Raw genomic sequence first — 27,183 nt, forward strand, 5'->3', positions numbered from 1 at the left:
TATGACTAGAGTTCAACTCATATTTATAGCCATACATACATTTCTACTTATATGGTTTTGGTTTACCTTGGTGCTGTTCTGGTAGTCTAAAGATGAGCTTCTCCAACCATTCCATATACACTAGAGCAGTAACTACTATTAATAATTATATAAGAAATAAGTAGGCTTGTCCCCATTTCTTACACTGCATTTGTAATGGTTGTGTACATAGATCATACAGCGCACTTCAACAGAGCACTAGAAATGTATTCCAATAGTTTGCAGGTATGGCTGCAGGATTTGGTATCATGTCATGTCTCTCAGTGAAGTGCAAACCTTATTACAAACTGGGTTTTTAGCTGGCATGTCACATCGGGTGCACAGCATGCCTCAGCTGAGAAAGCAGAGTGAGACATTTCACTTCACAGCACGACACTCTCTTAATTTATGAAGACACGCAACAGCCAAAAAAAGCCAGTTTGTGATATGCCTTTCCCAGTACTGAGAGGCACACAAACTGTCACAAAATGCTGCAATTCCTTCTCACATTGTGTACAGGGCAGTTTTCGTTGTATTGTGCTTTCTCACACATTATTCTGAAACAATTAACAAAAATGAAGGGCATACTGGTAACATTAGCAATGTGTTCTAATTTGTAATTAGATCTCCTATATGCCCTTCATTGTGTACATAAATCATACAGCGCCCTTCAATACAGCATGGCCAGAGGGCAGCAGGAGAGTGGTTTTTTTCGAAGCAGAAAAGAATTTTATTTGTGTAACACTTACAAGAATCACCAAAAAGGATAAAGCAAAACTATGCAACAAAACAAAAGCAAACACAAGGTATAACACAGCAGTCTTCAGGAGGGAGAAGTGTTCAGGCTAGTCTGGGCCCAGAGAGGGGGGGCTTCCTCGACACTCGTGGTCTTCCACCCTCCTGAGTTACCTGGTGGCCTAGAGCGGGGGGGCTTCCTCGACACTCATGGTCTTCCACCCCCTCGAGTTACCTAGTGCCACGCCCAGTGTCACCGATTATCCCTCTCCTGAGAGTGCCCGACAAGATGGGCACAGCTGTGGGGTGACGGTTTAGGGGTTGGGGGGGGGGACGTACAGCCACGTGTGATAGGACCCCTCCAAGGTGACAGTGATGATGGTATCCACAGCGGCAAACGGCTGGGGCTGGGGTCTCTCGCTCTTCCCCTCAATCAAAGGGTCAGACGGAGGGAACCGAGCAGAGAAATTCAGACAGCGCCCACCGCTCCTCGAAGGCATCCAGGGAGTCAGTGGACACCGCCCAGAGGAACTCCGCCCGGATACGTGAATGTACTGAGGATCGGAAAACGGCCCTACAATTGCAGGACACTTCATTAGCCAACCTCCCCTCTCTGGTTTTATAAATGGCTGTTTTAGCTAGGGCTAGGAGGAGGTTAACCAGGAGATCTCGCGATTTTGTGGGGCCACGGATGGGGAGTGTGTAGATAAAAAGGTGAGGGGAAAAGTGTAGCCAAAAGCATAATAAAATATTTGTGAGGAGCCAGAAAAGGGGCTGCAGCCTGGCACACTCTAAATATACGTGTGCCAAGGTTTCCCTCCTGTTGCAAAAAGGGCAAGTATCTGGGATGGGGGTGAACCGCGTCAAAAACACGCCCGTGCTCACAGCTCCATGAAGGAGCCGCCAACTAACGTCCCCGACGGGCCTCGGGACCAAGGTGGAATACAGGCTGGCCCACCGGGGTTGCTCACCCTCCAAGGGTGGCAGGAGGTCCCGCCACTTTGTATCGGGGCGGGACACCAGGGTGTGGGCGTGAAGGGTGTGAAGCATGAGTGTGTATAGATATTTCTGTGGAGCGATTTGGAAGCTGACCAGTTGCAGTTCATGCAGCCGGCTCGCAGTGAAAGGGTGAGGGATTTGTTGGGATCTACGGGGTAGGGGCCCAATTGAAAGGTCTGGCGGGCTTGGGGTAGAGGGTGGGCGGGGTGCGCCCTCGTGCAGGGCTCGGCTGAGATAAGCCCAAGCAGCGGGCGTCAAGGCGGCCTTCACCTCCTGAAGTACGCGACAGGGGGTATGAGGTCTGGAGAGCCCCATGCGCCGAGCAAGCATCAGGGGATCCAGCCAGTCTCCCCGTTCATAGTCCAGGAGGTCTCCGACTCTCGTGACTTCTGCCAGGACCAAACTCTGGCACACTGAGCGGGACTCCGCCGCCTGCACAAGGAGCTGGGGGTTGTGTAGTAGGGGCTCCGTGAGGAGATCTGCTCCCACGGTGACCGCCATGGACCTGGTTGTTGAAAACAGTTTCCAGGTCCGGAGGAGGTCCTTGTAGAAGACCAGCAGCCCGGAGAGGTCTTGCGGAAAACCTTTTGGACAGAGATAAAAGAGCTGCCGGTTGTATCGGAGCCCTTGGAAGCGGTGCAGGAAGGTGTGCGCCAGTATGCTCCACGTCGAACTACCTGCGCTATAAAGGAGCCCCTGCAGGGCCTGGAGGCGGAAGACACGGACCTGAGTGTGCAAACACTTCAGGCCCTGCCCTCCTTCCTTCAGGGGTAGATGAAGAACCCCAACAGGGGCCCAGTGCATTCCTGACCAAAAGAACTCTAGAATTGATGTCCGGAGGTTGGTCAGGAAACCCGGGGCCGGGACCAGGGTGTTGAGCTGGTACCAGAGCGCGGACAGGTCTAGTAGGTTAAGCACCAGTGCTCTCCCTCGGAGGGAGAGACATCGGAGTAGTCTCGTCCATTTCCGGAGCCGCTCTATCACCCCACCTTCTAAATTTTGCCAGTTCTCCGGCGGAGAAGGGTGCGTGGCAGAAAGGTAAAAGCTTAGGTAGAGCAGTGGACCCGCGCTCCACCGAATGGTCTGAAGAGCGGGTGGGAGAGAGCTCACCTGACGCCAGTCCCCCACCGCCAAGCCAGAGCTCTTGACCCAGTTGACTCGGGCGGAGGAGGCTGCTGAATAGATGGCCTGGCAAGCCTCCACCTGCGCCAAGTCGCCTGGGTCCTGGACCACGAGGAGCACGTCATTGGCGTATGCCAACAGGACCAGCCGCAGCTCTGGCTCCCGTAGCACCAACCCTGTCAACCTCCTTTGGAGGAGACAGAGGAAGGGCTCGATCGCCAGAGCGTACAGCTGGCCCGAGAGGGGGCACCCTTGCCGTACTCCTTGCCCGAAGCTGACTGGTTCGGTCAGGGTCCAGTTGAGCCTAACCAGACACTCCGCGGAAGCGTACAGCACCCGGAGAAAACTCACAAACTGAGATCCGAATCCAAACGCCTGCAGAGTGCCCAGGAGGTACTCATGGTACACTCTATTGAACACCTTCTCCTGATCAAGAGACAGGAGGGCGAATGACAGACCGTCTCTATGCCCGAGTTCCAAAAGGTCGCGGACTATAAATAGGTTGTCAAAAATGCTGCGGCCCGGGACAGTATAGGTCTGGTCTGGGTGGATCACGTCCGCCATCACGGACCCTAGCCGTTGCTTTCGCTACGATTTTGTAGTCCGTGCTAAGGAGCGAGACGGGACGCCAGTTTCGTAAATCACGGAGGTCCCCCTTCTTCGGCAACAAGGCGAGCACAGCTCACCTGCACGAAAGAGGGAGGACCCCGCCCTGCAAAGACTCGGACCAGACAGTGGCTAGGTCTGGGCCAACGATGTCCCAGAACGCACAGTAGAACTCCACGGTCAGCCTGTCCATGCCCGGAGATTTATTGGTGGGCATGCAACGGAGGGCTTCCGAGAACTCGGCCAGGGTGACAGGCAGCTCTAGTCGGTCTCGGTCGCCAACGCTGACCGTGGGGAGTTCCTCCCAGAGCACCCTGGAAGCGCCAGGATTGGTCGGATCTTGTGTAGAAGTCTTGTGACTTCTACACAAGCCCTCCCACACATCTCCACCGGATCCGTGAGGGGGGTGCTGTCTTCTGCTAGAAGGCAGGTGACGTGTTTCTTGGCCCCCGTCATTTTATCCGGGGCGTAGAAGAAACGGGAGCCGCAATCCATCTCCCGAAGGAGGTGGATGCGGGATCGAACAAAGGCAACTCGGGCCCAATGGTCCTCGAGGGCCCGGAGCTCCTCCCGCTTCTCCCGGCACGCTCCGCAGAGGAACGGGTCCTTGGGGCTGGCGGCCAGACGCCTCTCCATCTCTAAGACCTCCTGTTCCAACTGCTCTATCACTGCATTTCTCCGTCGGCTGGTGCCCCGAGTGTAGTCATGGCAGAAGAGCTTGGCGCACACCTTCCCTAGATCCCACCATCGTCGCGCCGAGGGAAAGGCATGCCACTGCTCTCACCAGGCCAGCCAAAACTCCCGGAAGGACGTCATGAAGCCCTCATCCTCCAATAGGCTGTTGTTAAAATGTCAATAGGCCGGCCCCAGCCTCTCTGCGCGGAGGGAGGCTGTTATGGTGGCTAGATGATGGTCGGAAAATGGGGCCGGCTGAATGTTGGAGGAGTGGGCCTGTGAAAGATGGAAACGGGATAAATAAATATGGTCCAACCGAGAGTGGTGTGACCGATGGGCCTCCACCCGGACAAAGGTGAATGTGGAAGTGTCATCTGGGTGATGGTCACGCCAGACGTCTACTAGGGAGTGATGTTCGACTATTTCTCGGAGAATGTTTGCAGCGGCCGGGCTCAGCTCGGCCCCTGAGCAGTCCTGTTCCTCGAGGGTGGTGTTAAAGTCCCCTCCCAGGACTAAGCACTCGTGAGAAACTAGGGTGCTGAGGAAGTCGGACACCCGCTGATAGAATTGCGGCCACTTTGGGGTCGTTGTTGGGGCATAGATGTTAATGAGGTTGACCACGAGCCCCTCCATACGGACTCGGAGATGCAGCAGGTGGCCCGGCATGGCCTCAGTGACCCCTAGCACCTCGGGCCGTAGGTTGGGGGAGAACAGGGTCGCCACTCCAGCTTGTCGAATCGTTAAGTGGCTGAAGTAGACCCGTCCCCCCACTCCAGCCGTCAGCTGTCCTTGGTGGTCGGATCCGTATGGGTCTCCTGCAGGAAAACCACAGAGTAGCCCCCTTCCCGAAGGTAAGAGAGCACCTGGGACCTGCGGAGAGCCACCCTACAGCCCCTGGTATTCAAAGTTGCAATAATGAGAGGCGTCATGCGGAGGGCTGGGGGGGTGGGGGTTCCTTGTTGGCGGGGGTGTTCGCAGCCCCCGGCGGGTCGCGCAACAATCCGTGACCCATCTCGTGAGTAAATCGTCATGGAAGCTGCGGGCCCGCCCGTAGGCCGCGGCAGTGTGCCTTCCTTTCCGTTTACTCTCCTTTATAAGGGCCTTTGTGGCCTGGAGGATTTGATCAAAGTCCCCCCATAGCTGGAGAGCTAGCTGTACCCTGTTGTGGAAGCCATGGATGTCTTCTAAAAGCTCTCACAATGCTTTTCGCAGCTCATGGGGGGGTGGGGTTGCGATTTCCAGGTTATTCCCTGGTGGGGCTCTTGGTGCAGCCTCATGGTCCGCTGAGGCGGGCAGGCAGGATGCAGACCACCGATGGGACGTCTGACAGGCTAAAGTTATTAGATCCATCTCAAGCCTTGGGGTAGAAGGGGATGGTGGAGGGAAAATTGCAGCTCCTAATGGGTCGCGGCAGGAAAATGCAAAGGCTGCTCCTTGGGGGGAATCCGCAAAAAACGGGAAAGAAATAACCCCAGGGGCGGCAATAGCATTGCAGGAGAAGGTGGATTGGGCAGGGGTGGGGGTGGGGGCAGAGGCGAGGTTCTGGGCTTCGGGAGGCAAGCAGCTGAGAGGTGGTGCCTCCCGAACAGATTCGAGGGTTAAGGGGGTGGGTGGGGGGCTTCCAGTGATGCTAGGCGCAGGCTCTGTGGTGGATCTGGCAGCCATGGCATCAGGTGGTGGATCACCTTCTGCAGGGTGCTCGCCTGGGAAGGCGGTTAGGGGGAGGGAGCATGGGGAAAGGGGGACTGGGGTAAGGTTGCACAGATCGAGGCCAGCTGGCAGTAGGTCATTCTCTCCCTGGGTGACCGGGGTCAAACCTAGGGCCTTGATCTCCTCATACATGGAGGAGAGGTCGTCTTCTGCTACCCCGGGGGTCTCCCCTCTGGCGCCCGCTACGACGGTCGCTTCAGGGTTCGCGGGGGGGTTCGGGTGATATTTGGGCAGAAGGGGCTTCCTCAGGGGTCTCGGAGGGGACATTCTACCTTCCAGTGCTATTTTGTTTTCCCCTCCCGACACCGGCGGATAGATCTCACTCGTGGGCATAGCAGAAGGCTCAGTGTCAGTGCCTCCCTTCCTGGTCTTCCAGGGGGCCTCTGCATCGGATGGGTGCAGCGGAGCTCGAGCCTTCTGCTTGCCTCACTTTCCCTGGACTCGAGTCTAGCCCTCCATAGCATCGTCTGGGGGCTGGATAGCAGGGGTCGTGTCGGGGGGCAAAGATGATGGTTCAGAGGCTTGGGGGGGTAACGGTGAGGCAGCATGAAGGGGGGGCGGTTCTCCTTGGGGAGGGCCCTCTCCAATGCCCGGTAATATCTTTGCTGCACCCTCCTCCATAGGCTCTGCTGGATTGTTAACAGCAAGGGCGGGGCTCCCTCGCTCGTCTGGGCGTTGTAGGGGAGGTGTCTCTTGGGCCCGGGCAGGAGCAGTGGTGGATCGAGCAGGAGGAGAGGTGGTTTCAGATGTCGGGCGGCCAGGGGCGTTGACAACAATGGAGCCGATGTCCTGCTGGGTCTCGGGGATCTCGGGTGCCCCTCCCCGCCAGGCCAAGGTGCAGTCTTTTCAGACATGCCCCGCTGATCGGCAGAGGTAGCACGGGGCCTATCCTGTGGAATAGTAGACCCGATAGCGGGCTCCCTGGTAGGGGACTAGGAAGGACCCCTCGAGCGCCTCTCTGTCACGCGCCGCCAGTGGCAGTAGAAGCTGCACTTGGCGACGGAACGAAAGGACGTGACGGAGAGTGGGGTCCTTGCAGCCCAACAGGAGAGGGCTGATAAGAGAAATGGGTTTCCCCAGGGTGGAGAGAGCGGGTAACAGGGCGGCATTGGGTAGAAAAAGAGGGACGGAGGTCAGGACTAGGTGGACGTCCAGGTCTTCTAGCGGCTCCAGGGGGACAAACACCCCCCCCCCACCGCCAGGCCCTTCTCCACCGCCTCCGGGGTGGCAGCCTCCGATGCTAAGAAAAAGACGACCTTCCCATACATTTTGGAGGCCGCCACAATAGCCGTGGGTCTTACCACCCTCGCCAATGCCTGCACATATGTCTCCACGTGGGGCGAGGCGGGCACCAGGAGGCAACGGACACCATGCTTCCTGGTCATGGTGGGAAAGGGGCCCCGGCCGCTATTGATGGTAACGGAGGCGGTGGGTGGGTGAGATGACGAGGCGGCAGGCGGGGGGGGCTGCCACCGCCCGGGCATATGCCCTGGGGGCCGGGGGAGGGATGCTCGCAGAGCTGGTGGAGGGAACAGTGGGGAGGGACGCCATGGTTGATGACGAGGCCACAGCGGTGGGGGTAGCCCCTGCCATGGAGGGCTTGGTGGTTGTGGCGGGGCCCTTCCCCTTCTTCGCACCGTGGCCTTTCCGGCTAACTGGGGGGCTTTCCTAGAATCTGGGGGGGGCGGTGGGCATAGCAGCGGCAATAGTCACCACGGTGCCTCCGGCTGCCGATGCTCCAGCAGTGGTCGAGGGGGAGGCTTGGAGGTTGGGCAGGGGGGTAGTTGGGGGAGGGGCAACTGAGGTTGTTAGAGGGGCCTCACCCCTCTCATTTCCCGCCATCGTGAGCAGGGAGAGATGGGGAGACACCAGAAGGAGGAGGGGGGAGGGGGAGGCAGATTAACCACTTCTCCCCATTGGGCTGCAGGCGGGGAGGGAGGGGCAAATGGGTCGTACTGGTCAGGGGAAGGAAACAGGAGTTGGGGTCAGGTAGTAGGGGCAAACTGTGGGGTGAGCAGTCCGGGGGAGGGGGGAACGCGGACCCACGCACGTTTGTCCAAAGAGTCTCGTTTGGTCGGCTGTTGTGTCTGGTCCAGACGATGGAATTCAGGGCAAGCAGTTGAGTCTAGAGGCAGATGGCAAGCTGCCAGCAGGGACGGACGGCGGGGGGGCCATGACGGTTGTAGTAGTGTTGGGGGGGGCACCGATGGATTGGGGGGCAGGTCCATGCCACACCCCCTGTGCCCCTACAAACGCAGTTAAGACACAGTCAAACTCCCCCCACACAAGAGTACAGTTCAAAAGTTACTCAGTCTTACGGCCCCCTCCATGATGATTTGTAGCTTCCCTGGGCGATGTCTTTGTCGGCTGTCTTCTCTCCCGGGCTTTGTGGAACATTCCATAAATGCCAAGCAGATAAGAAGAAGAAAAAAATAACTTGTCGATTAATTACGGATCCACAAACGAACAGCAAAACGGTTGGGTCTGGGGGCGTCCACTCCCCTCCTCCGGGGAGCGGGTCGGCAGTCCTCCCCTCCTCCTCCGGGGGTTACAGCTGAAGCAATAGCAGTGTCCGAGGGCAGGCGTGGGGGGGCTGGCAGGCAAGCTGGCAGCCGACCAGCACTTGAACGGCACCAAAAAAAACAGCAAAAAAAAAAAATGAAGAAAAAGTCTCTGGCCCGGTCGGGGGGGGGGGGGGAACTGAAGCTGGGCAAAAAGCAAGGAAAGCCCAGGCCAGAGGGCAGCAGGAGAGTGCTAGAAGGGAGCCTTCTTCCCTGGAGAGGGAAGAAAGTTTGCTATAGATTAATTAAAGCACTTGAAGCCAATTAGAGCACTTGAAGCCAGTCACCTGAACCACCACTCCTTGCATTCAAAGATAGAGTCTTCAAATGGGTAAGAACTAGGTCATGGTCCCTAAACAAGCACTCTCATTTTCTTTGTGGAGAAATTTAAGAAAGGGCACTTTTGTGAGAGTGAGCCTTTTTAAAGAGAAATGCACTGGTCCAGTCAAAAATCAGTTTGTCAAAGAGAATCCATTCTCATTGCAGGGGTCCCCAATCTTGCAAGTGGGTAAACCCTCATCTCATGTTTAATGCAAACACAATGTATACATTGAATAAATTGTGGTACCAACTAATATAGAACAGATAATCATCTATTTCTGTGCATTTTACCCCCATCAAAGAATTTAGTTTACTACTTCAGTCACTTAAAAATTGTTTTGACAAATTTACATCAGATGTACTGATTATTTTGATTTCTTCCTACTATTCACACTATATTAGGCATTTAAAAAAAACAGAAAAATCATATGAGTACTGACATGGAAAGAAAAGAAAGCTTTAATGTGGTTATCTTTGCCAGAATACAGACATTCTTCTCACATCTAGTTTTCAGGCTGGCAAAGCTGGCGTGGGGCCTGAATTTACAAGAAATAAAATTAAAAGCATTCTGTATAGTCTGAAAGAAAAACTAATTCAGAAACAAGTGAAAGATGATGATGGAAAAGAGAAGCATACATATGACTCAAAAGAAGAGAGAGTAAACAAACTATTCTCTTTTGAGGCGTTCAGTCTTAAGTGTCTCTGTGGTGGGAAGCCTGCTGATGCACTGGAATGTGGCTAGGCGATCCCTAAAAGTCTACTGTTCTTTCCATACAGTTAGGGCCCTACCAAATTCATGGCCATGAAAAACATATCACGGACCATGAAATCTGGTCTCCCCCATGACATCTGGTCTTTTATGTGCTTTTATGCTATACTATACCAATGTAATGCGGAAGACCAGCATTTCTCAAATTGGGGGTCCTGACCTAAAAGGGAATTGTAGGGGGGTCACAAGGTTATTTTAGGGAACCTGCGGTATTGCCACCCTTACTTCTGTGCTGCCTTCAGAGCTGGGCAGCTGGAGAGCGGCGGCTGTTGGCCGGGTGACCAGGTCTGAAGGCAGCGCCCCGCAAACACCAGCGCAGAAGGGTGACAATATCATACCATGCAACCCTTACTTCTGCACTGCTGGCTTCAGAGCTGGGTGGCCAGAGAGTGGTGGCTGCTGGCTGCTGACTGGGGGCCCAGCTCTGCAGGCAGCAGCACAGAAATAAGCGTGGCAATGCCATCCTAGGTCATCCTTACTTCTGCGCTGTTCCTGGTGGTGGCTCCTGGCCAGCAGCTGCCCCTCTCCAGCTGCCCAGCTCTGAAGGCAGCGCTGCTGCCAGCAGCAGCACAGAGGTAAGGGTAGCAGTACTGCAACCCCCCTACAATAACCTTGTGACCCCCTACAACTCCTTTTTGGGTCAGGACCCCTACAATTACATCATCATGACATTTCAGATTTAAATGGCTGAAATCATGAAATGTGCAATTTTTAAAATCCTATGACCATGAAATAGACCAAAATGGACTGTGAATTTGGTAGGGTCCTACGTATAATCCACAACTCTTCTCCTCCCAATTTTTGATTACTGGACCCTAGGGAACTACATTAGGGAAAATACAGTTCAGTTTCCTAACAGGGGTTCTGCCTTGGCTGCTAGAGAAGAAAATGTAACATAGCTGTGTCATTCTGGTTGGCATCTTATTATGACAGAGCTCAGTCAGTGGAAATGGAGAGGGGGTTTATCTGGCCAAAGACTTCTTCTCTGCATCCTCCTACCTATTGGTGGTGGGGAGGGGGTCCACTGCTATGGATGATGGCAGAAGCTTCCCTACATTTTTTCCCCTGAGCAATAGTAGGAGACAACCCCTTTTCTACACTCAAAAGCAGGTTTTTGCTGTAGAAATTGAAGGAAAACAGAGAGAAAGTGAGAGAGAGAAACTGGACTCTTACTAGGGTTGCCCCCTGGTAGGTTTTTAACCAGCCTGGCCAGTTTTGTACTTTCTTGCTTATTAAAAGATTTTATATCAGGATGTTTTTTTCACATGGGACATGTTTGAGTGCTCTACAGTTCACTCCCTGTTCTCCAGACTTTGGCACTGTGTTCGGATAAAGTAAGAAAAGTGATAAAATAACATGAAAATACACATCTTGTGGTGTTCTGTGTGTGTCTGTGTAAAATGGTTATTGACAACAGTTTAGTAATAATTAGTGATAGTTGGCACGAGGACCCTTTTTGTTCGGGGGTAGGAAGGGGAGGGCACTGGCCGGGTTTTCTACATCTTGAAGGTGAAAACTCTAACCCAGACTCCCTTCCTAGCTCTCTTCCTACTTGCTGGAGCCACATAAGAGGGTTACTACAACCCTAATGTACGCAGTCTACATGGCACAAAAAGTGAGGAGAGGGACAGACAGAACAGGGAGCAGCTCCACAAATCCTGCCATAAGTGAGATCCTCTCTTCTCCATTGCTCTAGGCTCATCTGTCTCCTGATTAGGCTAACCCAGTGTGTAACGGCGCACCTGGCCTTCTGGGGCTTCCATGATCCAAGAGGCAGGGACTTTTTTAGTCTGAAGAAGGTTTTGTGTGTGCATTATGTTGGCTGCATATGCACAGGCATCTCTGGGTGGGTCTAGGAGTTTCCCTCTGCAAAACTAATGTTTTAAATATCAACTTCAGTAGGATATAGTGAGATGTAATGGGAAGCACCTAGCATAAAGTGGTATATAGTGAAATTTTGTTGGCAGTGAGATATAGTAGACTGAGAGGCCCACACTTGTTCAAAGCATTGCAGTATTCAAACTACAGTTCTAATGATAGTGATCATCGTCCTATTATGAAATGTAAGAAAAGGAGCTCACTATAAATGTATTCCACTATTATACAAAATAACTCAGCAGTACAAATGAAAATGTGCTGTCTTTTAGGACAGACTATTTTATATAGACATGCCCCAGGGATTGTTCTTTGTCTCAGCTCAAAGAAGGTGTCTGATAAGTACTAAAGCTAAGGGAACCTTTCTTTTCCCCAGTAAAAACAGTCATTTTTTGTACTTTCTTATTTGTATTTGAGACTGTAGGTCTGAGTGGGTTTTGGATTCTGTCTGAATATCCAAAAACATGGGTCTAAGAAGCACTAGGACTGGCCATGGCAAGTGGGCTCCATTTTCTGGCACAACTGTAGTTGAGCAGCTGTCTGTGATTAAACTAGCCTTACACATCTGCTCTCAATGCTATATGTCCCTGCCAGCCTGCAATGCACTCCAATCTTAGTAAAGTGGAGGATAGATAGCTCCTGGAGTCCTGGAGAAGGTGGGCAGGAAGGGAAGGCTGCAGGTTAAGGTGCTCTGGAGTCTCACCCTCACCTAAAACACATGTAGAGATCATGTCTGGAAGGGATGGGGAGCAGTACAGGAGGAGAGATGTCTCTGCCTTACCATGTTGCCCATTAGTTAGGCTGGTATGAAGGGGAAAGGGAGGGCTGATTCTCCCTCCAAAACCTCCATCCCCTTTGCTGTCTGTCACTGTTTTGTGCCCTGAGACCCATTATTCTGCAGTAGCTGCCCCCCTCTCTGCCCTATCATGGAGGTCCAGTTTAAGATGTTTCCAAGATGCTGATCACCAGTATTGGGATAAACATGAGTGAGAACCCCAGGAGATGGCTGGTGGACCCTGATAGCCTGGATGCAGAAGGGGAAATGTTAAGTCTGTGCAAACTGAGGTACACATGTGTACCCTCATTCCTCTTTGCAGTGGGAGGATGAGAGGATTTGGAGTTGGCTGAATTGCAGGGGTTGGGTTGAAGGGCTCAACCCTGAATATTGTTTATTTGGCATGAGGTCATTTAATGCGGCATTGGACCTACGTAAATGTTTGGTATTCCCATTAAAATTAAAAGGCAATAAATGTGTGCTTCCTGCTTAAAATTCATTTCAGTATTAGTGTTTCATTCACCTGTGAGTCCTGGCCTAAGCTTTTTTGGGTCACCAGCTGTCTTTGCTTTTTCCTGGACAAAGACCTCTGTAAAGGTCTGAAGACAACATAAGGCTGAATTAGAAAAAACTAAAACATCAACCTACCTATTTTTTTCCAATATGTAACAATACTAAGTCCAACCATCTTATCCAAATGACAGAATGGATTTGACACCCACTTTATTACCTTCCTCTTACTCACAAATTAAAAGAAAACTTAAAATAAAGTGACGATTCTGGCTCAGGTTGCAGACATTCTGAGAAAAGTGTGTGTTTGTGCGTGTGTGTGGAAAATGTACAATATGCATGAGCATGACAATGAAAACCTGAAAGGCAGAGAGGAAATAAAAAGATGAATGAATGTAAGGATAACAATAGGAGGAAACCAACCAGGAAGAGTTTAACAACAAAAGACAGTATATTGGAACAAAATACATTAAAGTAAGAATGGCCATACAGGTTCAGACCAATGGTCCATTGATCCCAGTATCCTGTCTTCCAACAGTGACCAGTGCCAGATGCTTCAGAGAGAATGAATAGAACAGGGCAAATATCTTTCCTCATATGGAAGCTCTTCCATAACCCTAATCATTTTTATTGTCATTCTCTGTACTTTTTCCGATTCTAATATCTTTTTTGAGATGCGGTGACCAGAACTGCATGCAGTATTCAAGGAGTGGGCATACCATGGATTTATATAGTGGCATTATGATATGAATTAAATGAATCCAATACCAGATGGCAACTAAGATCATTTTACAGAAGAATCTTCAGAATCAAAACAAAACTGGGTAAAGTTTTAAAAAAAATCCTGCTGATTTAAATAAAAAAAGACAGTACATCAGAACAAAACGAGAGCTGAAATGAAAGCCCCACTGAGATATAGTAAATTGGAAGATAATTAAAATAAAAACTGAAAGACGCAAAAGAATATTGGAAAGTGAAATGAAAACATTTCGGGATCAAAACAAGATGGAAGGAAACTTCCATAAAAGATAACTACAATAGAGGAGGAAGAACCTTAAGGAAAAGACTCTCTGAACTATAAAGAAAACAAAATGTGGATGCCCAAACTACTGAATGAAACAAGAACTGAAAGAGAGATAGTAGCAGTGAATCATGACTATTTAACTCTTCCTATGGTGGGGGTTTGGATTTTCTAATTTGAAACACAAGAGCAGCAGATTCTCCAATTTCAAGCTCAGTGGCACAAATGGGTGATACAAAATGGAAGTGATCAAAATAATGGGAATATCACGGTAGTAGCACCACCATGACTAAAACTGTACGTCTTCTGATAGCTGAGTATACTAGCACTTTGTAATACTATCACATGGGCTTCTATGGTCACTTTCTGGCCCATCATGAAAGAGCCTGGATTATTTTTTTAATAATAATTTATTCTAATGCATAATTTGTTCCAGGTGCTGGGGGTGGGGGGAGAATCTCATAAGTGAAGGCAGCTGTAGTCTCCCTATCTCAACTCTGAACTTCCATACTCTAAAAGGTTTAGATTACTTGTAATTTTAATCCAACTCAGAATTTCCTGGATATGTTATACTTTGTTTACTATAACTAATGGTTTTAAAGGGAAATACACACACAAATCACTGACACATGCCTGCAACTTTAACTTAATCTTACCAAGTTTTTGTGTGAGATTAATAAATAAAACAATAATTAATGGAACAGTTAGGGGAAGAAACATAAAACCAGATTCTGTGCTACAGAGAGAGGAGCCAAATGTAGTTTGAAGGCATCTTTGTTCTGCTCATATTCTGGGCTGTTGTAGTTGCTGAAATGTAAGTTACTGTCCCAGGTGCCTACGTGCTGGAGTGAGGGCATTATGGCTACTCCAATTCCTGATTACCTCAGCGCCACCCCCTTATGCCCAGGCTTACAAAAGAGGGTGATGTAGGGAGAATTCTCCCTTGGCAGCTTGCAGTTCATTTACAGGCTTTACAGCCCTTATATGTTGACAGAGTGGTATACAGATGCCATGCAGTTCTTGCAGCAAATGGTGGCTGCAACCGATTAGGCCACTCCCAACCACAGGCCACTCTTTGAATCTACTCTAATTCATGGCCACAAAGTAACATTTCTGGAAGCCCCTAAGTGACACAGGTGCTTAAGTCCCATTTCTGAAAGTGATTTAGGAGACTAAATCACTTTTGAAAATGGGCCTGAAGCATCCATGTCACTTAGGTATTCCTGAAAATATTACCAACTACGTCGTCTCCTGCCCACCCAGATACAGAATGCTGGCTCAGACCACAAGCCAGCATGCTCTTCCCTTGTAGAGAGATCTAGAGCATTTTTGGCCAAACCTCGGCAGTCCATCTACATGCATCATTGTCTTGTGGAATTACTGAATTCATCCCTCCCTGAGATTGAGCCACAGTTTAAAGATGCCTGCACAAAAGCTGCAACATGCCTGGTTCTGTGACAAAGAAACCAGACAAATATAACAGCCTTAAAACCAAATCGAAAAGACATGTCATATACTAGTGAAGACAACTGATATCCACAGTAACCACAATAATGAGAAAAGTAGCGGTAATTCACTTAGCACTACTTCTCAGCACACTGAAGAGGAAAATGTGAGCTGACGACAGCAAGGGAAGCCGAATGGCCCCTGCACTCTCCATCCCTTAAGAAAAGGGAAGTTCCCAATGCCCCTTAAGGGAAAGCTATCAAGCAGCTCAATAAATATTTGGATTGTAATTGGCAAGAAGAGTGGAGCTCCTGGCATCCCTCTAAGATTTCCAAGCAAAGATGTCCTGGAGAATCACTATATGAAGGAGGCAGCAGGAAGGTCAGGACTGGGTAGAAAGGTTTCTTTGACTCTGACAAATTATTTTTTCTTTTAACACTGATTTTTAATTTCAGACTGTATAAACCCAACATATTGTTACGCTGGGGGTTGAGTGAAACCTCATTGAAGTTAGTGGGTGTAACAGCAGCCCTTCATGCAGGACAAACATAAAAAAGCAATTAAGCTCCTGTGTGGTATAGATAGATGAAACAATAAGAGCCGCTACTCAAAACACAGACCACATGCAAGCCTGGAGGAGTTCAATCTTGTGGTCAGAGGAGTCTTCCCTGGGGTCTGAATGTAAATGCATGGGACTGGGTGTTGTTTGATGGAGCCATGTGTGTGACGGAGAAGGGGAAGAAACACCAGAGAAGGCAGCAAGGAAGCTTTCATAGCATGATTTTGAGAAAAAAAATTAAGGAGTCAGCTGTTGGGTGGAAAGAGGCTTGGAATAGTGAAAAAAGACACTGTCTCCTATTGTTTGTTTCATACTCTGTTCAGGGACACAGAATTTTACATACATTCTTTGAAAACAAACAGGACTGCATCAAAGAAATACCTGCCTCAGGCATCGGTGTATCCCCCAAATGGAAACAATCTGAAAGATCCCGAATACTGGCTAACCACTCAGGTCAAAAGGGGTAAAAATACCTTACTACAATACATTGATCTTAACAGGGTCCTTCTCAACACATCCTCATCGAGTCCTGGCCCCTCATCCTGGCTCAACAGATCTGTGAGCCATTAGTGATTATCTCTGAGAACTCCTGGAGGATGGGAGAGATCCCAGAGGACTACACAAAGGGCAAATATGTATCTATTAAAAAACGGGAATAAGGACAACCAAGGGAATTGCAGACCAGTCAGCTTAACTTTGGTACCCAGAAAGATAATGAAGGAAAAATAATCAATTTGTAAGCACCTAGATGATGATAAGGTGATAAGTAACAGTCAATGTGGATTTTTCAAGAACAAAATCATGTCAAACCAACCTAATATGTTTCTTTGACAGGGTAACAAGCCTAGTTGATGGAGGGAAGCCGAAGACGTAATATAGCTCGACGTTAGTAAGACTTCTGATACTGTCTTACATGACCTTTTCATAAGCAGAGTAGAGAAATACAGCCTAGATTAACTAACAAAGTGGGCACATGACTGGTTGGAAAAGCGTACTCAGAGAGTAGTTATCAATGGTTCACAATCAAGCAGGAAGGGCATACTGAGTGGGGTCCAGCAGGAATCTGTTGTGGGTCTGGGTCTAGTCAATATCTTCATAAACGGTTTGGATAATGGCATAGAGAGTACACTTATAAAGTTTGCAGATGATACCAAACTGGAAGGGGTTGTAAGTGCTTTGAAGGACAGAATTAGAATTCAAAATGATCTTGACAAACTGAAGAAATGTTCTGAAATAAACAGCTTGAAATGAGATATGGACAAAAGCAAATTATTACACTTAGGCACAAATAATAAATTGCACCAATACAAAATGGGAAATGACTGCATAGGAAGAGAGGGAGGGATAGCTCAGTGGTTTGAGCATTAGCCTGCTAAAGCCAGAGTTGTGAGTTCAATCCTTGAGGGGGCCATTTAGGGATCTGGGGCAAAAATTGGGGATTAGTCCTGCTTTGAGCAGGGGGTTGGACTAGATGACCTCCTGAGGTCCCTTCCAACCCTGATATTCTATGATTCTAAGTACTGCAGAAAAGGATATGGGGGGTAATAGTGAATCACCAGCTAAATATGAGTCAATAATGCAATATTGTTGCAAAAGACTTAAATTGAAGAATTGTGTCCAGTTCTGGGCATCACACTTCAAGAAAGCTGTGGACAAATTGGAGAAAGTCCAGGGGAAAGCAACAAAAATGATTACAGGTATAGAAAACATGACCTATGAGGAAACGGGAGGGATAGCTCAGTGGTTTGAGCATTGGCCTGCTAAACCCAGGGTTGTGAGTTCAATCTGTGAAGGGGCCATTTAGGGATCTGGGGCAAAAATTGGGGATTGGTCCTGCTTTGAGCAGGGGGTTGGACTAAATGATCCTGATATTCCATGACTTCTATTCTAAGACTGAAGAAATTGGGTTTGGTTAGTCAGCAGAAGAGAAGACTGAAGGGGGACATGATAACAGTCTTTAAGGATGTAAAAGGTTGTTATAAAGAGGAGGGTGACAAATCATTCTCCTTAGCCACTGAGGATAGGAAAGTAGTAATGTCCTTAAATTGCAGCAAAGGAGATTTAGACGTTAGGAAAAACTTCCTAACTGTAAAGGTAGTAAAGCACTGGAACAAATAACATCAGGTGGTTATAGAATCTCAGTCATTGGAGGTTTTTAAGAACAGGTTAGACAAACACCTGTCAGGGATGGTCTAGATAATATTTAGTCCTGACTCAGTGCAGAGGACTGATGACCTATCAAGATCCATTTAAGTCCTGTATTTCTATGATTCTATGATAACAATGAATTTTGAAATAGACACAGAAACAAAGAATGTTAATAGCAAAGCAACCAATAAGATACACACCCTACTTACTATTCTCAGCCTGAGATTCAGGAGATAAGGGCTCAGTTCCCAGTTTTCACTGACTTCCTGTGTGACCTCAGACAAGTCAACTTATCTCTCTGAGCCCCAGTCCCCCATCTGAACATAGGAGATAACACTATTTTCCTTCTCCCATCCTTAGTCTGCCTTGTCTAGCCATTGTGGGCAGGACTATCACTTACTACATATACGTACAGCCCCTAGCATAATAGGGCTCTGATCTTAGTTGAGAGCTCTAGGCACTATGACAACAATACTGTAATGTACTGCACTAAAAGGTGTCAGGCTCTAAGTGTGCCTTCTGCAGTTTACAATTAAAATGCTGGTACCCTTCTAATACTAAATTAAAACAAAGAATCCTAAATTATGAATTGGTGGCAGTACCTCTATATTAACATCCTATAAGTTTTAAAAGATATTTAAAACAACTTTCATTTTTTAATGCCCATATTTTTCAAAGTTAATATTGGCTGTCTCTACCATTCTACAAATTTTTAAATTCTAGAACATATTGTTTTTAAACTTTTAAAATGCACAAATAGAGTCTAATACACACTGCAGTTTAATTGGAGATGGGTCTGACCCACAAAATTTGGATCATGATCCAAAATTCTCAAAGTTCAAGAACCAGTATTTTGCTTCTGGCCTATATCTAATGTTGACAGAAAGTGAGCAAATGGAATAATATACATTTCACACTTATTTTGTGGTAGAATTCCATGCAAACAACAAGAAAGGGTCCTACTGAAAGGTGAACTGTCAAGTTGGAGGGAGGTTACCAGTGGAGTTCCTCAAGGATCGGTTTTGGGACCAATCTTATTTAATCTTTTTATTACTGACCTGGGCACAAAAAGTGGGAATGTGCTAATAAAGTTTGCAGATGATACAAAGCTGGGAGGTATTGCTAATTTAGAGAAGGACAGGGATACCCTACAGGAGGATCTGGATGACCTTGTAAACTGGAGTAATAGGAATAGGATGAAATTTAATAGTGAGAAGTGTAAGGTCATGCATTTAGGGATTAATAACAAGAATTTTAGTTATAAGCTAGGGACGCATCAACTAGAAGTAACGGAGGAGGAAAAGGACCTTGGAGTATTGGTTGATCATAGGATGACTATGAGCTGCCAATGTGATATGGCTGTGAAAAAAGCTAATGTCATCTTGGGATGCATCAGGAGAGGTATTTCCAGTAGGGATAAGGAGGTTTTAGTACCATTATATAAGGCACTGGTGAGACCTCACCTGGAATACTGTGTGCAGTTCTGGTCTCCCATGTTTAAGAAGGATGAATTCAAACTGGAACAGGTACAGAGAAGGGCTACTAGGATGATCCGAGGAATGGAAAATTTGTCTTATGAAAGGAGACTCAGGGAGCTTGGCTTGTTTAGCCTAACTAAAAGAAGGTTGAGGGGAGATATGATTGCTCTCTATAAATATATCAGAGGGATAAACACCAGAGAGGGAGAGGAATTATTTAAACTCAGTACCAATGTGGACACAAGAACAAATGGATATAAACTGGCCACTAGGAAATTTAGATTAGAAATTAGACGAAGGTTTCTAACCATCAGAGGAGTGAAGTTTTGGAATAGCCTTCCGAGGGAAGTAGTGGGGGCAAAAGATCTATCTTGCTTTAAGATTAAACTCGATAAGTTTATGGAGGAGATGGTATGATGGGATAACATGGTTTTGGTAATTAAATATTCATGGTAAATAGGCCCAATGGCCTGTGATGGGTTTTTAGATGGGGTAAGATCCAAGTTACCCGGGAAGGAATTTTCTGTAGTATCTGGCTGATGAATCTTGCCCATATGCTCAGGGTTTAGCTGATCGCCATATTTGGGGTCGGGAAGGAATTTTCCTCCAGGGCAGATTGGAAGGCCCTGGAGGTTTTTCGCCTTCCTCTGTAGCATGGGGCACGGGTCACTTGCTGGAGGATTCTCTGCTCCTTGAGGTCTTCAAACTACAATTTGGGGACTTCAATAGCACAGATATAGATGTGAGGTCTTTTTTAGGAGTGGTGGGTGAAATTCTGTGGCCTGCATTGTGCAGGAGGTCAGACTAGATGATCATAATGGTCCCTTCTGGCCTAAATATCTATGAATCTATGAATCTATGAAAGTACCTTCTCTGAACAAAGTTATGTATATTTCCTCAAAAAGGCAAAATTGCTGGCAGAAGCACGAAGCCAAGGTATCAGTATGTTCTGATAAGCAAGTCTTTTCATATGGCAAATTGAGAATAGAACAGAAAGTGACACTAGGTACAGACAATTCACATTAAACTTTTTAAAGATCCAAAAAATCATTCTCAGAGATCTTCTATTTATTTTACAACCCTGTATACCATATGATCCATCAGCAAAGGTATTTATATTTGTGGTATGAGTTTGTACTAATGAAAACAACTTTTCCACAATATTCTGATACAAAACTGTACAGTAGAAAAATATCAGATTACAATCCTAGTTTCTAAATGTAGTTTCTGAATATCTTATTTTCAGATCTATAGCATATGAGAGCCCAGGAAAGGTTTCTTATCTAAGAAAGGTCTCAGTCTTTCTTCTTTTCCTTTCATGGTATCAAAAAAGAGCCTACCACATACAGATATTTACTATGGTAATGGTGAGATCCGGTCACTAAGACCCTCAACTGTTATTATAAGGCTGATTTGCTCATTGGAAATCACAGGTAGGTTCAAGCTGCTTAGTTAAGTTGCATATTTTCTCATTTACACTGTGCACTCCCATTATTCAAAAAGAGAGAAAACCAGTTGGATGAGTTTTGTTAGAACAAAAGGAGTCTTCATTTCATTATGGCAAATGGCAGTTACTCAAGCTTTCAGATTATTACAGTTCAATTCCCAAAGGTGATGAGGTGGGGAATAGAAAGATGGCATGCAAATAAGTATGGAAGCTTGAAAAGCTTCTTGTGCCTCCCCATGGACCAAGTTCAGTGCAAGTATTTCAAAAGCTCACACGGGTCTAATGTTTCATGCATAAATAAGGTTCATTCAGTTAATATTGGCCTGTGAGATTTGAACACAGTGTGACAATGTTATTAGTGGGGGGAAAAGTGGGACTCCATGGATACCTCCTTCATCAGATGGCCTTGTTAATTCACTGCAGTAAGAAAGGCTAGGGTTTGTCTCAGAACCATCTGACTTTTCATCTCCCAAACTCATGCCAAAAGTACTGGTGGAATGGAAATGCTGTTTATTATAACGCCTTGCTTTTTCTACAAAGGGGAAAAGAATACTGCAGTAAACAGTTAGCTGACAGAAGAGCAAAACAGAACAAAACAAACACAGCAAATGATTTATGTAACAACAGCTTGAAGGTGAACTTTCTTCATTTGCACATTCATTTGGAACATCACTGGTTCAAAAAAGTTTGACTAGGACTTGACTGGTTTGTATCCTGCCTCAAATGGTACAAAGAAGGTGCAGAAAGGAGGCCCAGGTGCAGAGATCCTAGGAAAAAACAGGCTGAAAAATGGAGCAGAGAAGAAAGATGGAAAAAAGCTGCAATTGAAAAATAAAGGCATTATTCCACCCCTGATATATACAAAAGTCTCTCAGATTAAAAAAAAAACGGGCGCATTTGCTTTTAAATTGGATCATTGTTGGAAAAAAACATGGCTTTAAATCACATGGGAAAAGGCCTGATATTCAAACTTATTCAAGCACAAACTCCATAAAATGCTATTCTTTTTATAGACTCAATATACAAGTGATTCTAGACAATTTATATTGATTTTCAGTCCTTTAATTACTTAGCCCCAGATGGAAGGAGAGAGGGTGGAGAAAGTACTGTTTGGAAATATCAGTTTTTTCCCCCCAAATGTGGAAAACTTTGAGGAAGATTGATGTGAAAGAGAGCAAGAAATTTGGTGAGATAAATAATTTCTAACCAAAATTTCTATTTTTTACTAGGGTAGTGAATGCAACAAAAGGTGGCTGCATTTGCCTTTATTCTCTATAACTCATATGTGATCAGCTGACATGATGATTATTTCTATTACTATAATTAAGTTTCCATAAATGTTTCCCATAAAAAAAATGATTTTCTGGGATTTATAACTCAGTCAAGATAATTTTGTTCTAGCCTTTAACTTGCCTTATAGTCTCTCTGCCTAATAACACATTTTCTTTTGTAATTTTCATACAACATCAATTTGGAAACAGAAGTGTCCGCTAAAATGGCCATCTTTTTTTTTCACAGCAAGATAAATATAGTCTAGCTCACTGTATAGGTTAGGAGTTTAGCATCCTGACACGTCAGTAGTCACCACTGTATTTTAATTTTATGTATATTTTTAAAGAAGAAATTTAAAGATTTCAAATAGTGTGGCTGTAGGGCATGAAGGAAGCTTATGAAAATGTCGAGGATGCTTATAAAATGTGCTTATACTTCATCGACAGTCTCCTGGTAAACTGCATTGTAAAACTGGTTTGGATTCAAACAAGAAATCTGGCCAGCTACTAGGACCTGACTCAAAGCCTACTAAAGACAACTGGAATGTTTCCAGTGGCTGTAATGGGCTTTAGATTAGGTCTCCTTAGCCTCTAATATGGTGTTTTAGGATCTTTATGGTTAGGTATTTTGAAAAAATAAAAACATAAAAATAGCAAAGAAAGATAATTTTAACCAGTTTTACACTTGGAAGAATCTATTTTAAATACATTTTTAATATTTAAAGAATTCCAAGCTTAAGAGCTCAAAAGACCAAGGGTGAAATCTCAGTCCTGCTGAAGTCAATGGCAAAACTGCCAGTTGTTTTCCATCACTAAATGTGAATTATTGTTAATAAACTGTCTGCAAATCAGCTTAAGTTCTTCTTTTAAAAAAAAAAACAAACAAAAACACACTCTTGACCGCCCCTGCTTTCTTTATTAAGGTGAGTGGAAATACTTTTTAATCAAATTCAAAACGCTCTTTAAGCCCCTACCACTAGTAGAAAACAAGGCAATAATGGAACTCAGGCCATAATATTTGTTGCCTGTTTTTTCCCCTTTCCCCTAACCTCTGTCTACTTATCTGTCTATCCTCAGATTGTGCGCTACCTAAGAGCAGAGACTGGCCTTTCTTGAATGTTTGGAAAGCATAAAGAACATTGCAGGTGCTTCTGTAAATAAACAAATGACGGGTGCAAGCAAATATAATACATTGTAACCCATAAACAAAAACTGCACAAGACCATGAAATTTATTTTATGAATCAAATCCTCCTGTATCTTTGAAGTTTTAGTGAAATCCAGTTATCTGGAAATCAGGACAAGAGACTTCACTACTATTGGACTTACTATGGTTTTAACTGTAACTGAAAACAGTAATTCTAGTTTAAGATAAATGCCTTCACTGTTTCTTAGTTGTGTGTGAGAATATAGTTATAATTTCCTTTAATACACTCATTTTAAAAGTAGAATGGTTGTAAAATGAAAAAATACAACATATGGCTGTCATATTGACCTGAAAAATTGATACAACAGCTTCATTAAAAAGCGGATTTGGGGAAAACTCAAGATAGAAGCAATACCAGAAAGTATACGCAGACTCCTAGACTGAATACTGTCTTCCAGAGGATCAATGTCGAAGATGGAGCCAGGATCTGTGCGCCAGACTTTGAGGTCTTTTCCCAAAAGAAAGAAATGATAAGACAGACAAGAAGTGAAGGAAATAAAAGCATGAGAACAAGAAGTTTTAAAATGACAGGGATTGCCTTGATCTAGACATTAATGGAAAGATCTAGACATTCCTAGACAAGAAAGCATTTGTTTCTTAGGGCACAGGCCACATCTTACCCCATATTATCCCAAAGCACTGCTGGACCACAACTTATTAATTTAGTAACAATTATAACCATAAGGCTTTTCCTCAAAATTCTATACAGAAATCATTACAAACTTTGCAGTTCACCACCCTTTATTGGATAGCTTAGAATAGAGGTCTACAGATTAAAAGGTTACATTTTATATGAAGACTTCATTTATAAACAATGTATGAAAGATTAAAATGATTAAAAGCTGTTTTACTAAATGACTACTCAATAGTTATAGAGTTCCACAGATCAAAAGGTTGCTTATAATCATGTATATATAACCATCTATAAAACCTTCTGTCGATAGGCTTACCCCAATCTGTAAAATGTACTGCTTGTGGCTGTAACATGCTTATCGAATCTACTAATCATTTCAAAAATCAAATCTTGATACTAAGTGTGACCAAGTAAAACATGGATCTATCAGATAACAGAGAAAAAGGCAAATTGTACATTCATTCATTCATGTCTTCTTGCTAGACAAGCCATCTGCAGGATCTAGTGGATCCCAATATGCTGGATGAGACTAAATGAATTTGGCCCTGTTGCTGTTGGGGAGTGGAATCAGGCTAATGTATAAGTCGGTAGGTGAAGCAGTCCCTGGGGACCCCAAATATGTGGCATCCCAAGTGTTTTATTGGATTGCTTATGCCAGATCCCTGCAACTGGTGTCACAGCAAGAGCAGGCACAGCCAAAAAAACAAGGTCCACAGCCTGGGGCTGGATTCATTGTGTGCGCTACGTGTTATCTGCTACAGCCTTGCGTTCTAGCGTAGTACTAGCTCCTGCAGACAAGATGAATGGAAAGCCAATGTACGGTCATTTAGCCCTAGCAATGACAATTTGAACATCTATGTAAAGCACAAACAGGCTTGAAGGAGGAAGTGAATTGGTGAGTCCCCTATTTTTCACACTTTACTGTGCATTTCTAAATAAAAAACATGAAAACTACGTAAGGACTTCAGTATACAAACCATTTAATTATTACATTGATTTTGTGCTCCTGTGTAGTCTGCAACAATGTATATAGAACAAGAACCTTGCAACTCACTTCATCAGCTGGGGCACTTCAGCTTCATTGTGGCCTCTTTCCAACTGAAAATATTGTTGTTGGGTGTTTACCTATATGAGCTGCAAAGACCCCCTTTACTTCACCAGTCCATAGACAGATCAGAATTTGGTGGCTGGGGCTGTGAAATAGCCCATTTATTTCAATGGTTTTGGACTGTCCTATTATGCGTAACATAAAATTCCTAGATTTCTAGGAATTTCTAGAGCAGAGTTGTTAATTTTGGCATTGTTCAGGCACTGGAAAAAGTTGTTAGGGCCCCACTGATTACACTTAGAGAGCCCACCAAATAGGTTCTAATAAGGAAGTGTTACTCCCTACCTGAATGAACATTTATCAGTTAGGGTTAACTTAAAGAGAGTCATGGCTGGTATCTTCTTTGACCCTGCAATCTTTTCCAGGTGCCAAGGACATCCCCTGAAGAAGGAGTTCTTTGATTCTGTTTAAGCGAGTCTATATGATTGCAGGTCACTTGAGAAAGACATTAACTGAAATATTAGTAAATGTAAAGCTCTCAAGTTTGTCATGGGCTATTTCTGTTAAATAATTGTTGTTTTTTGCTTTCACTTTTTGAAAAAAAAGATGTGTTTCTTTATTTTTTCTTTTATTAAAGGACTTCTACTTGACAAATCGTACAGAAGTGCTAACTTTTTCACAATAAGTTATTTATAAGCGGGGAAGTTTATGTTCTGAGAGATGAGCTCAGTTATGAGTGACTGGAGTACATGCCACTGAGCCCTTCTGTCATACTCATGGTTGCATAAGTGAATTACACATACACAAAACAAAAATAAAGTTTACAATGCAGCACTGGCTGGGTTTTAAAACATGTGCTGAATAAGATGTTTTGAACCACACGTATGTGTGAGCTCTTCTACTCCTAGCTGACTACCTTGCTTCTAGGTTTGGAAGTCAGGTGGTTGTTCTGGCTTTGGGGTCTCCATGGCAGGTCAATGATTCCTCTGACTAGGTTGTGTTGCCCTAGTACCAGGATGTGCAAGGCCTTCTCAGTCTGGAAAGCTATCTTCCACTGAGTAGAGCTCTGTCACTCCCCGTTATAAAATTCTCTATGATAGAAGGCCATGTCTTCTTAGTCTCCATTCAATTCTATCATAAATTACCCTTGTTATTAGGTAAAGAAGTCTCTAGAATGAACATCTTGGGGATTCTTGTGGCCTGTATTTGTGCCAGGCAGAGCAGATGAGAAAATAGGATAACCAGAAAGAGAAAAATGAATAAAGCAAGGTTCTCTTCCCCTTTCTCATTATATTTTTGCTAACTTTTAGGATTTAGATTTTCTTTTTTCAGTTTGAGCAAATATTAGTTGATATGAAAATTCAGAGAGCCCAGCTGAACTTAAAACTTCAAAATGTTATGGCCCAGAGAGCTACTGTGTCCATTTCCTTCTCTCTGACCACTTATGGCCTTAACCTGAACAATCCTTTAGAGCAGCTGTTCTTGAGCTGTGGCCTACCTGAAGAGCTACTGGCAAGCCAGAGAATGAGATGTTGTCAGAATAGTGCAAAATGCTAGGACCAAGTGTACCACTCTTATGCAGCATTCCCAAGACATTATAGGTAGGGAGGGGAGGTGATTGATGAAGGGGGTCCTTTCCTTATGAACTGATCTGCAGAATTTAAATCTTGGAGAACCATTGCGTTAGAGGGATACACATTTATTCAAACTGAAGAACACTGTAGCCCTAGATCTCTCTTGAACAGTGATGCCAGTTACATCAATGTTCAAGTTAAAGAAAAACTGCATTGACTATTTATAGCATCTTACAAAGTTAGGTAGCAAATGAGAACATATCCCTCCAGCTTCTAGAAATACCTTACTGTTTCAGATCTTCATAATATTAATAGGTTTCAGAGTAGCAGCCGTGTTAGTCTGTATTCGCAAAAAGAAGAGGAGTACTTGTGGCACCTTAGAGACTAACCAATTTATTTGAGCATAAGCTTTTGTGAGCTACAGCTCACTTTAGTTTCTAAGGTGTGACAAGTACTCCTTTTCTTTTTGCATAATATTAATGATTTAATTAGAAGCTGCCATTGTACTGATACTTCAGTACAAGTTTCACACTGGAAAATGCAGACTAGGAATGAAAGCATTGACTACTATTTGAATTCATAGGAGAGGTGGTTCTACTTCTAAATAAAAAAATAGAATTTATACCTTAAAACAAATGACTGCCTCCCCATGCGTTCCAAGGGTGAAGCTGAATT

The 27,183-nt window shown here is 45.3% G+C and overlaps 1 protein-coding gene across 12 annotated transcripts in view; it reads right to left on the reverse strand.

Moving 5' to 3' along the window:
* NEBL (nebulette) overlaps nt 1–27,183 on the reverse strand; it is a 411,963-nt gene that overhangs the window by 18,656 nt on the left and 366,124 nt on the right. For 6 of the 12 annotated variants that reach the window (XM_075125905.1, XM_075125902.1, XM_075125903.1 and 3 more), the window contains 2 exons: nt 23,608–23,700; nt 21,164–21,307 (listed from right to left, as the gene is read on the reverse strand). The exons of 2 other annotated variants lie outside the window; for them this stretch is intronic. In XM_075125905.1, the coding sequence (XP_074982006.1) occupies nt 21,164–21,307; nt 23,608–23,700 (237 nt within the window). Of the gene's footprint in view, nt 1–21,163; nt 21,308–21,346; nt 21,594–23,607; nt 23,701–27,183 lie in introns of those variants that run through there. 4 more of the 12 variants (XM_048837965.2, XM_075125904.1, XM_075125907.1 and 1 more) reach the window with 3 other exon arrangements.

The sequence above is a fragment of the Caretta caretta genome, chromosome 2 (assembly GCF_965140235.1).
Source record: "Caretta caretta isolate rCarCar2 chromosome 2, rCarCar1.hap1, whole genome shotgun sequence".
Lineage (NCBI taxonomy): Eukaryota > Metazoa > Chordata > Testudines > Cheloniidae > Caretta > Caretta caretta.